Here is a 12,183-nt window from a genome sequence, read left to right on the forward strand (position 1 = left end):
AGCAATTAATTATTCATTTATTACGTAATTAATATATATTTTTTTTTTCCCAGTTCAATGAATCATTCTATCAATAAAAATCTATATTTTTAAATATGTTCAAAAAAAGCTTAAGACATAATTACTGAAAAAGAAGTTGATAAAAAGTTTTAATGTAATACCTTGTGATAATATATGCAATGTGAGAGGTTTATAAACAATTTTAGTGGGCCGGTCATTTTTGACCGGGAACACTAAATGTGTTAGCATGAAACGAACACAACACAAGTTTTAATATACAATGTTGTAGTGTCGAAACATAAGACAGCAGCAGTGTTTTCTGATAAGAAAACTCATTAAAAGACACAAATCCAGACTGATTTGATTACATAAACTGCAATGGTACACATTCTTCTTGCCTTTATTTTTTTTTACTTAGACTTTTAAATTTTTTCCAAGATTCTGTGATCTGATCAAAAAGCAACTGGTCTGGGTGAACAGTGTAGTAAATTATGCGTAATCTCACACCTGGTGATGTCTTCAGATAGCTGTGCGGGATCTGGAGGGTAGAACTTCACGTTGAAGGCAAAGTTCCAGGGACCAGCTGAAAAATATCAACATTTCCTGTAAGAACCTGAATATATATTGATACAGACAACAGCCATTAAAACTTAAATTACTTTTTTGTTTTGTAGCTTTAATGCCTGTAGCTTTATAACAAAATAAACCTTTAGCAGATATATAACGCTTAGTAGGTCCTCGTGGTGGCGCAGTTACTCACCTTAATCCAGGTAGCGGAGGACAAGTCTCAGTTGCCTCCGCTTCTGAGACCGTCAATCCGTGCATCTTATCACGTGACTCGTTGTGCATGACACCGCGGAGACTCACAGCATGTGGAGGCTCATGCTACTCTCCACAATCCACGCACAACTCACCACACGCCCCATTGAGAGCGAGAACCACTAATCGCGACCACGAGGAGGTTACCCCATGTGACTCTACCCTCCCTAGCAACCGGGCCAATTTGGTTGCTTAGGAGACCTGGCTGGAGTCACTCAGCAAGCCCTGGATTCAAACTCACGACTCCAGGGGTGATAGTCAGCGTCAATACTCGCTGAGATACCCAGGCCCCCTATAACGCCTAATATTTACAGTCACACACTTTGTAAAATCTGTTAGGAAATACATACTTCCAATCTGTTTCTTCAGCTCTTTGGATGTGTCCAGCCAGTTCTGTGAGAAAAGCAAGAGGTTTTTATGAGTGGAATGAAATCAGTTCTGAAGAAGAGCAGGTGGAAGGAAAGCTAAACACAAACCTTTTGGCTTTCAGCGTCCCGGTACGTGATGCCGAAGTAATCTTTCTCCAGAAGATTGAGGTGATCGCAAACTTTATCATACAGCACCTGTCCTTTCGCTCTTTTCTGTTGACAACACACAGGGAAGAAACTTAATTCACTAAGAGAGGACAGTAAAATCAAATGGTTGTGGCATTCGTGCTAAAATAGGAACAGTCTAAAAATAAAACTCGTGATTCGACCGTTTGTGCCCTCGCGTTGTGCATCGTCTTAAACTCTTTGTGCTGCTCTTTATAAACTTCACGCTGTGCAATTAAATCCACAGTCCAAACAACAGCTGTGGACGTGTAATCCCCGTCAGAGGACACAGATTTAAAACATGCAAGAGATTGTATTCAAGACAACATATGCCACATGTCTTGGTATAAATACTTAGTCTCATCTGATGTGAAATATTTCACTACATGCAAAACTACACTATATAAGCATGACGCACCTCCACGAAATACTGCAGCATCTGTTACTGCTTTACACCATTATTCATATAAAGCTTTGAAAGTTTTTATTCAGCCCTAATTACAATCTTTCCATCATCGATATAAGTCAACATGAAATAGCAACCAATGCAACCCATTTTAAGTCCACAATGTGATGCATTTCTGACTGAAACAGAATTTTATTCAACGTGAAGGAAATGTAGCGCGGGACTTGATTTTGTCCATCGCGAATTGATTGGATGGTGTGAAGTGGGCGTGTCATATCAGAATGTGAGTTTGCAGTGGATTGTGGAGGATTGAAACACTGCCGACACACTTTTGAAGAGGCTGTATGACTGGGACGTGGAGGTTAAAGGGCAAGTTCACCCTCCAGAGATTTAACACGTAACCCAAATGTTAACATTTCTTTTTAAAATCTGCTATTTTTGCCATAAGTTTCACTATAGTAACATAATCCAGCATTAAATTACAGTGTCTGATATTGGCAATAGAGGTCAACCGATAGTGGATTTTGCAAAATGTCCAAAATGAATAAAATCCCAGATCCAGTTAATTGTGCAACAAAAATCCCAATAATATCCACAAAATAAATTACGATTTGGTGCATAAAGCGGGACTTCTAACTATAAACAAGAAATATTATAAACTTAGGCTCTTATTTTGACAGAGGCTTGGCTTTGTTAAAATGCTTTATTTTTGAGTTTTTACCAAATTAAGCTTTTTAAAGCCTATAGATTCACCAGATGAGGTTTTGTATTATTCATAACATATGCAGACACAATGTATACGCTGACGGGGCACATTTTCATTCGCATTTTCCTTTGCATGCCTTGACTTCAATTTTGAGCATTTGATTTATCTTATCAAAATAACAAAATATGGGGGCCTGGGTATCTCAGCGAGTATTGACGCTGACTATCACCCCTGGAGTCATGAGTTTGAATCCAGGGTGTGCTGAGTGACTCCAGCCAGGTCTCCTAAGCAACCAAATTGGCCCGGTTGCTAGGGAGGGTAGAGTCACATGGGGTAACCTCCTCGTGGTCGTGATCGTGATCAGTGGTTCTCGCTCTCAATGGGGCGTGTGGCGAGTTGTGTGTGGATCGTGGAGAGTAGCATGAGCCTCCACATGCTGTGAGTCTCCGCGGCGTCATGCACAACGAGTCACGTGATAAGATGCGCGGATTGACGGTCTCAGAAGCGGAGGCGACTGAGACTTGTCCTCTGCCACCCGGATTGAGGCAAGTAACCGCGCCACCACGAGGACCTACTAAGCAGTGGGAATTGGGCATTCCAAATTGAGAGAAAAGGGGATAAAAAAAAATAAAAAAAAAAATAAATAAAATATGCATTGAAGTGAGGATAAAAATATGGATCAATAGTCAATTATAACAATATTTAGATATTGGACATAGCAAATACACCACCCCAAAAATCAAAAACTATTGCCGACTATCGGCACAGATTTTTGCAGATAACCGATAGTTCCAAAAAGCAAATATCGGCACCGATTAATCGGTAAAACTGATATATCATCTACCTCTAGTTTCATTGCATTTTTATGAAAGATTATGAAGACAAACATTCCATCAATTTTAGTTTCATGTTGACTCAAAAATTCCGTCCTATTCACTTTAGAAACAGTTTGATGGTACATTCTATGCATTAAACATTATTTCAGCTATTTACGTTATTTTACAAAAGACAGAATTAGATTTGATCAAACGTCACGTACCTCTACAGTGCAGGTGTAGTCTGTACCGTCCAGCAGTGTGATTTTACACTCCATCATCTTCAGTGTGTGAATTAAGGAGACTTCTGCGATTATTCAATCTCTCTGAAACGCTGCCAGAACACAGCAACAGATTACATTTTCATTAATTATTGAGAATTAATCATCGATTTTGAAATGTATCTTTTAAACTTGAATCTCGTTTTAATTAGCGTAATGCAAAACAATTGTATTCTCATCACTGTAATGAATTATAAACGAAGAAATGTTATTTCAAATGTGTAGTATTTATACACTATGGTAGTTTTTGTTGCACTGTACGCTGCCTTTAATTTATGCCGATTCAAAAAATATTTATTTTAAATCATTGTATTACAGACATTTTTTAGTAATGAGAATCTAATGAAAATGACTGAAAATAAAGAGATGTCCAGATGAATTACAGTAATGAGCGATAATTTGAATTTTGGGGGAAATGTGCTTAATTGACATAAAAAATAATGTCAAAATGCAGAAATCTTTACTGGCACATAAAAAGGCTTAATTTTACTTTATGCAAAATACAATTTTCTTTTTTTCTTTTTTGGACATGAGCAGATAGCCGCATTTTGGACATCATAACAGAGTCACTTAAAAACAGACGCTCATGACTCGTGTCACATGACTTTCTAGCACAGTTTAATTTCAGTGGCTGCTGCTATTTTTAACATGAGGGTTTATTTCAGCGGTGTGTTATGAATAGGTTTTCATCAACATTAAATCAAGTTACATAATCTCTATTACGACTTTCTAGAAAGAGCATGAAACTCTCTCTGGGCTCAAAAAAATGAAACTCGAGTTATCTTCATTAAGAATCAGTGATACATGACATGCTGCACATATTCAGCACATAATCTTGACATACAGTACCTGTGCACACATCAGTCTTGTTAAAAAGTCACATTCTTGGTATTACATGCCATATTTTAAACAGCAAACTGTAAAGTATGCAATACATAAAGAAAGCGTTAGATGCGGGGCCTGGGTAGCTCAGTGAGTACTGACGCTGACTATCACCCCTGGAGTCGTGAGTTTGAATCCAGGGCGTGCTGAGTGACTCCAGCCAGGTCTCCTAAGCAACCAAATTGGCCCGGTTGCTAGGGAGGGTAGAGTCACATGGGGTAACCTCCTTGTGGTCGCTATAATGTGGTTCTCGCTCTCGGTGGAGTGTGTGGTGAGTTGTGCGTGGATGCCGCGGAGAATAGCGTGAAGCCTCCACATGCGCTATGTCTCCGCGGTAACGCGCTCAACAAGCCACGTGATAAGATGCGCGGATTGACGGTCTCAGACGCGGAGGCAACTGAGATTCCTCCTCCGCCACCCGGATTGAGGTGAGTCACTACGCCACCACGAGGACTTAGAGCACACTGGGAATTGGGCATTCCAAATTGGGAGAAAAAAAGGGGATTTTTTTTTATTTATTTTTTTATAAATAAATACAAATATTTGGGTTTAAATAAGCATTTTTTTTTATTGAAATACTATATATGCAATAAATCATATTTTATAAGAACAGTAAATGTCATGGGATTATGACAAATAGTCTCCTGTATTACATTAGCCGTTAGGATACAGAAACATGTTACAATGTTCAGGGAGTGTGTGTTTCTGCAGAACTTTTTCCAGTTTCTAACATTTAGAAGAGAGTGGTTTAAATTGTCTTGGTGATTCCAAGCTGTGGACACTTTTTTTTTTTTACTTGTTTTGTTTGTTTTTTGAAAACTAAATAAATAAATAAATAATTATTATGTAACATTTAGATTTTAAACTTTTTGTATATAATGTATAGCATGCAATCATAAATGTGTTCATTTTTAAATAAAAAAACATGTTGATACAGGATTTTTTTTTTAGCATTTTTATCCGATTAATTGAAAAAGTACCCAACAGATTAATCGATTATCAAATAAAAATGTGTTGACTTCTGAGGCTATGTGTTGACAAGCTTAAATCACTATTTTGGGGGGAGGGGCACAGACATTTAATGCAAGTAAAACATTCTACGTGTTGTGTTTGTGTGTGTGTGTATGTCTGTGTGTGTGTGCGTGAGCGTGTTTGTGTCTGTGTGTGTGTGGGTGTATGTGTGTGTGTCCGTCTATGTGCATCTGTGTGTGTGTGCATCTGTGTGTGTGAGTGTGTCTGTGTGCGTCTGTGGGTGTGAGTGTGTTTGTGTCTGTATGTGTGTGTGTCTGTGTGCATTTGTGTCTGTGTGCGTGCATCTGTGTGTGTGAGTGTTTGTGTCTGTGTGCGTTTGTGTGTGTGTCTGTCTATGTGCATCTGTGTGTGTGTGTGTCTGTCTATGTGCATCTGTGTGTGTGTGTGTGTGTGTGTGTCTGTCTATGTGCATCTGTGTGTGTGTGTCTGTCTATGTGCATCTGTGTGTGTGTGTGTGTGTGTCTGTCTATGTGCATCTGTGTGTGTGTGTCTGTCTATGTGCATCTGTGTGTGTGAGTGTGTCTGTGTGCGTCTGTGGGTGTGAGTGTGTTTGTGTCTGTATGTGTGTGTGTCTGTGTGCGTGCATCTGTGTGTGTGAGTGTGTGTGTCTGTCTATGTGCATCTGTGTGTGTGTGTGTGTGTGTCTGTCTATGTGCATCTGTGTGTGTGTGTGCATCTGTGTGTGTGAGTGTGTCTGTGTGCGTCTGTGTGTGTGAGTGTGTTTGTGTCTGTATGTGTGTGTGTCTGTGTGCATGTGTCTGTGCGCATCTGTGTGTGTGAGTGTTTGTGTCTGTGCGTCTGTGTGTGTGTCTGTCTATGTGCATCTGTGTGTGTGTGTGTGTCTGTCTATGTGCATCTGTGTGTGTGTGTGTGTGTGCATCTGTGTGTGTGTGTCTGTCTATGTGCATCTGTGTGTGTGAGTGTGTCTGTGTGTGTGAGTGTGTGTGTCTGTGTGCATCTGTGTGTGTTTGTGTCTGTGTGTGTGTATATGTGTGTGTCTGTGTGCGTGTCTGTTTGTGTGTGTGCGTGCGTGCAAAAAGATATGCAATTTATATTTCACATTTATATTTTAAAACTTCATGTTTACAATGTATAGCACGCAATCATAAATGTGTTCATTTTTAAATAAAAAACCTGTTGATACAGGAATTATTTAAGCATTTTTATCCGATTAATTGAAAAAGTACCCAACAGATTAATAGATTATCAAATAAAAATGTGTTGTCTTCTGAGGCGGGACAAGCTTAAATCACTATTTTGGGGGGAGGGGCACAGACATTTAATGCAAGTAAAACTTTTTATGTGTTGTGTTTGTATGTGTGTCTGTGTGTGTCTGCATGTGTCTGCGTGCGTGTCTGTTAGCGTGTTTGTGTCTGTGTGTGTCTGCATGTGTCTGCGTGCGTCTGCGTGCGTGTCTGTTAGCGTGTTTGTGTCTGTGTGTGTCTGTGTCTGCGTGTGTGTCTGTTAGCGTGTTTGTGTCTGTGTGTGTGTGTGTAAAATGATATGCAATTTATATTTCACATTTATATTTTAAAACTTCATGTTTACAATGTATACCATACAATAATAAATGTATATTTTCCAATAAAAATATTTAATTATAAAAAAAATACAGAAAATAAAATTTACCTTCATCATCCGATTAATCGAAGAAATAATCTACAGATTACGTGATTATCCAAATAATCGTAAATTGTAGCACTAGTTGCAAAAATCACCATTTTGAAACTGTAAAACTATAGTATCTTACTATTTGTTTTATGTGTGTGTGTGTGTGTGTAAAATGATTTGCAATTTATATTGTAACATTTACATTTTAACGCTTTTTTTTGTATGCAATGTACTGTACAGCATTAAATCATAAATGTATATTTTCAAATAAAATACTGCATTTTTTTAATAAAATATAGGAAATATTTTTTAGCTTTACTGTCCGATTAATCGAAGAAATAATCAACAGATTAATTCATTATCAAAATAATCGTAAATTGCAGCATTAGTTGAAAAAAAATGTAGGACACTGTGAAATAATCATTTTGAAGGGGCACAAGTCAAAATGATACACAGTTTTAAAACTAGATACTTGTCATGCTATGTTCATTTTATAGATACTAGTTTATCAAACACATCTAATAGTTCTCACTACAAACAACACAGGATTTGCGCTTTCATTGCTTTCAGAAAACTCGCGGCATACCAGCTTGTACCTTATTATTGTAAAGTACCATGAATCTCACACTGACTGAACTCACCTGGTGCTGTCGGGTGGCGTCGGGCGTGTGGTGTCCTGAGGTTATGTGCTGCTGAGTGCCGTCTGTATGAGGCCGGCGAGATAATTCACTCTTTGCGTGTGAATGATGCTGGTGATAAATGTCACTGTCTCGACTTTGAGTCTGCTTTCACAGTCATGGCCCGTTATACTGAAACAACACAGATAAATGTATGTTTTTAACATCAGGTGACTTCATTCAAAACTCCTTTTATCACAACAGGTTACAAATAAACAATGATGACACATTGGCAATCATGTGTTCACATGTGGGCCTCTAAATCCGTTCCTTCAGGAACTCCTTGTTGTGCTCTGTTTGGAATAATACGGGCTGTGAAAGATCACTTCCTCAGAAGGTCACAACAGTGAACTTACAAAACACAAAGAGCACCATTCAGAATAATCTAGTCTGATCTGTACACAAACAGACACTTCACCTAACACTAGAGCCGGTACGATCAAGTATACCACGCGATGGTAGAAATGTGAGATTTTGCTATACTACGACAAAGGTACAAGACTGTGTACTTGTATCTTTAACAAGGTACTGAACTTCAATCCCACGAAGCATTGCGAATTACGTAGTCGAATTAAAAACAATGGAAAAATATGAAACGATTGATTTAAAGTTGGCGATAGAAACAATATATTTTAAATTTACTGCAAAATGTTCAGATCTTTGCAAGTGTATAAGTAGTTTGAGCGTGCAGGGAAAGCAGAGCTCTTTTGGCGCACTTTGTTCGCAGTGATTCTCTGATTGGTGGATCGTTCTCTTCAGGATCATGGGTAGTGTAGTTCTTCACCAGGAATTCTGCTTTTGCGTTTAGAATCTGCATACACCTTTTGCATTCGCGGGGTAATTTTGACCCGGTGGAATTTAAGCTTATTATAAATAATTCTTTAGCCAATGATTTTCATCTAAAACTATATTCTAAGTAATTTATACCATCTTAACTATTCATACAGTACATGTAAAAATATCTATATTTTGACATGTTAACAAATATAAATGTTATAAATTAATATGCAATTTTTCTTTTTTTTTTTTTTTTTGCAATAATAAAATGTATGACTCCAGTCAGGCTTCCTAAGCAACCAAATTGGACTGGTTGCTAGGGTGGGTAGAGTCACATTGGGTTAACCTCCTTGTGGTCACTATAATGTGTGGTTCTCGCTCTCGGAGGGGCGCGTGGCGAGTTGTGCGTGGATGCCGCGGAGAATAGCGTGAAGCCTCCACACGCACTAGGTCTCCGTGATAACACGCTCAACAAATCACGTAATAAGATGTGCGGATTGACGGTCTCAGACGTGGAGGCAACTGAGATTTGTCTTCCGCCACCCGGATTGAGGCGAGTCACTACACCACCACAAGGACTTAGAGCGCACTGGGAATTGGCCATTCCAAATTGGGGAGAAAAGGGGAGAAAATTGGCATTGCAACATGGTTAATTTATATGTAAAATATTTTGGGGTTGAATTTCCAGTGTGTCATACAGTATACAGTTACTGTGAATATGATATAAGATTGTACTCAACACGATGACTCAAAGCTAGTAAAATGCATGTATTTCTGTGTAAATGTGGTGCATTACACCAACAGAGGTCAATAATTACCCAATAACACTTGCTCCTCTGCTGAGGGCCGTTTTATCTTCTTGCTTAATTAAACTCAAGCATGTTACAACAAACATCTCCATTTGTGGAGCAGAATCACTGGAACCCTCCTGAGAGTTATACAGACAACTCCAATAAACAGTGTGTGTTAATGCGGCTGTCTGTCATAGCTCTTCATACACACACAGGTTTATATTTAGCGAGGTGTTTACTCTGCAGCGTGGTAGAAACAAAGTATTTTGAAAGGTCACAGCACAAGAACTCCAAGATCTCAGAAGGTTGGATGTCCAGTCCCAAACACACACTGTACGCCGTGTATATTTCTTTCACTAGTTGTTCCAACACAGCAACAAATGCAGCTGTCGAAATCTAATGGCCACCAAGACAACATTTAAGCATGCAAACAGAAAAGCATTTATTACGGTCACTCTTACACACTTTGTTTGTCACATCTGATTCAAATGTTGATGTAAAGGCTTAGCTACATAAATCAGCCATGTTTTTTCCAAAACACATTGGCCACAATTATTGGCACCCCTAGAAATTCTAATGAGTAAAATATATCTGAAGTATATTCCCATTCGTATTTTACATGTTTTAGTGCACCTGGGTGACTAGCAACATTACATTTTTCAGCCATGACTTCCTGTTTCACAGGGGTATAAATATGAGGTAACACACAGGCCAAATTCCCTTAATCATCAATCACAGTGGGTTAGACTAAAGAATATAGTTCTGATGTGCAGCAAAAGGTTGTTGAGCTTCACAAAATGGGAATTGGCTATAAGAAAATTGCCAAAGCATTGAAAATGCCCATCTCCACCATCAGCGCAATAATTAACGAGTTCCAATCAACTGGAGATGTTAAGAATCGGCCTGGAAGAGGACGTGTGTCTATACTGTCTCCAAGCACAGTGAGGAGGATGGTTCAAGTGGCCAAAGAATCTCCAAGAATCACAGCTGGAGAACTGCAGAAATTAGTTGGGTCTTGGGGTCAGAAAGTCTCAAAAAAATATCAGCCATCACCTACATCACCACAAGTTGTTTGGGAGGGTTTCAAGAAAAAAAGCCTCTGTTCTCATCATCCAACAACAAACTCAAGCGTCTTCAGTTTGCCAGACACTACTAGAACTTCAAATGGGACCGGGCTCTATGGTCAGATGAAACAAAAAGAGTTTTTTGGCAGCAAACACCAGAGATGGGTTTGGTGCACACAGAGATGAAGAAGTACCCAATGCCCATGGTTAAATATGGTGCTGTATCTTTAATGTTGTGAGGCTGTTTTTATCAGAGGTCCTGGACATCTTGTTCAGATACATGGCATCATGGACTCTATCGTATACCAACAGATAAAAAATCAAAACCTGACTGCCTCTGCCAGAAAGCTTAAAATAGGCCCTGGTTGGATATTCCAGCAGGACAATGATCCAAAACACACATCAAAATCAGCACAAAAATGGTTCACTGACCACAAAATCAAGGTTCTGCCATAGCCATCCCAGTCCCCTGACCTGAACCCCATAGAACACCTGTGTGGTGAACTGAAGAGGAGAGTCCACCAACATAGACCTCTAAATTTGAAGGATCTGGAGAGATTCTGTATGGAGGAATGGTCTCAGATCCCTTCATGTGTTCTCCAACCTCATCAGGCATTATAGGAGAAGACTCAGAGCTGATATCTTGGCAAAGGGAGGTTGCACACAGTATTGAATAAAAGGGTGCCAATATTTACGGCCAATGCATTTGAGGAATATTTCCCGTTTCAATTGTTTTATTTCAATTAAAGGTTAGATTTTTGTGATTGTTTTTAATGAAAGATCAAAAGGATAAACAATGCAGATTTTTTTTCACAGCCTTCTTTGTTCATATTTACCAAGGGTTCCAATATTTTTGGCCAAAACTAATATATATATATATATATATATATATATATATATATATATATATATATATATATATATATATATATACACACACACACACACATACTGTATATACATTTTCCAATACGAGTTCCAAAAGCAAAAGTGTAAATATAAAATTGACCAAAACTAAAGTTGACCAAAAAGAGACATATTTTAAGTATTTAGAAACACTGATATTTAAAACATGATTTTTCATGTCATTTAAAGCCTGAAATGGAAATCATGTACCCTTTTTTTATCATTTTATATATATATTTGAAGCTAAATATGTAAATGACTTCTTAAGGTGTATGAAGCACACATGCACCTTAAGAAATATGACAGTTAATCGTGAAAGCCCTAAAATTGTCATAATTGCAATTATTTCTTTGACAATTAATCATCAGCCAAATTTCATAATTGTGACAGCCCTACACCGCACATGATTCTGTGGAGTCTGGAGTTACGAGCAGTCTTCTTCACACATTCACTTAAGCACGCAGCTCATGTAGACTAAGATTGCAGATCAAATTAAAATCGTGACATGTTCTTGTGCAGTGGTTCCCAACCATGTTCCTGGAGGCCCCCCGACACTGCACATTTTGGGTATCTCCCTAATCAAATACACCTGATTCAACTCATTAGCTCATTAGTAGAGACTCCACGACCTGAATTGGGTGTGTCAGATAAGGGAGATACGCAGTGTTGGGGGGCCTCTAGGAACAGGGTTGGGAACCACTGCACTAGAACATGTCACGATTTTAATTTCATTAATTGTGCATTAATTTTTTCCCCAAATATATCCAATTAGAGTGTGAGTATTTGGAAGCGGTCACGTGTCAGTCATACAGGGTGCAGGTATCGATTAGAATAAGTACTCAGTACTGCAGAAACACGGGTATCGTGACATCATTTTTCTTTT

The 12,183-nt window shown here is 38.5% G+C and overlaps 1 protein-coding gene across 6 annotated transcripts in view; it reads right to left on the reverse strand.

Annotated features, from left to right (window-relative positions):
* LOC127441323 (band 4.1-like protein 3) overlaps nucleotides 1–12,183 on the reverse strand; it is a 73,622-nt gene that overhangs the window by 41,027 nt on the left and 20,412 nt on the right. For 4 of the 6 annotated variants that reach the window (XM_051698604.1, XM_051698603.1, XM_051698598.1 and 1 more), the window contains exons 2-6: nucleotides 7,727–7,894; nucleotides 3,504–3,613; nucleotides 1,296–1,400; nucleotides 1,170–1,212; nucleotides 508–583 (exon numbers count right to left, since the gene is read on the reverse strand). In XM_051698604.1, coding sequence (XP_051554564.1) covers nucleotides 508–583; nucleotides 1,170–1,212; nucleotides 1,296–1,400; nucleotides 3,504–3,560 — 281 coding nt within the window. In that variant the 5' untranslated portion in view covers nucleotides 3,561–3,613; nucleotides 7,727–7,894. The remainder of the gene's footprint in view (nucleotides 1–507; nucleotides 584–1,169; nucleotides 1,213–1,295; nucleotides 1,401–3,503; nucleotides 3,614–7,726; nucleotides 7,895–12,183) is intronic. The other 2 variants (XM_051698601.1, XM_051698599.1) reach the window with 1 other exon arrangement.

The sequence above is a fragment of the Myxocyprinus asiaticus genome, chromosome 5 (genome assembly GCF_019703515.2).
Source record: "Myxocyprinus asiaticus isolate MX2 ecotype Aquarium Trade chromosome 5, UBuf_Myxa_2, whole genome shotgun sequence".
Taxonomy (NCBI): domain Eukaryota; kingdom Metazoa; phylum Chordata; class Actinopteri; order Cypriniformes; family Catostomidae; genus Myxocyprinus; species Myxocyprinus asiaticus.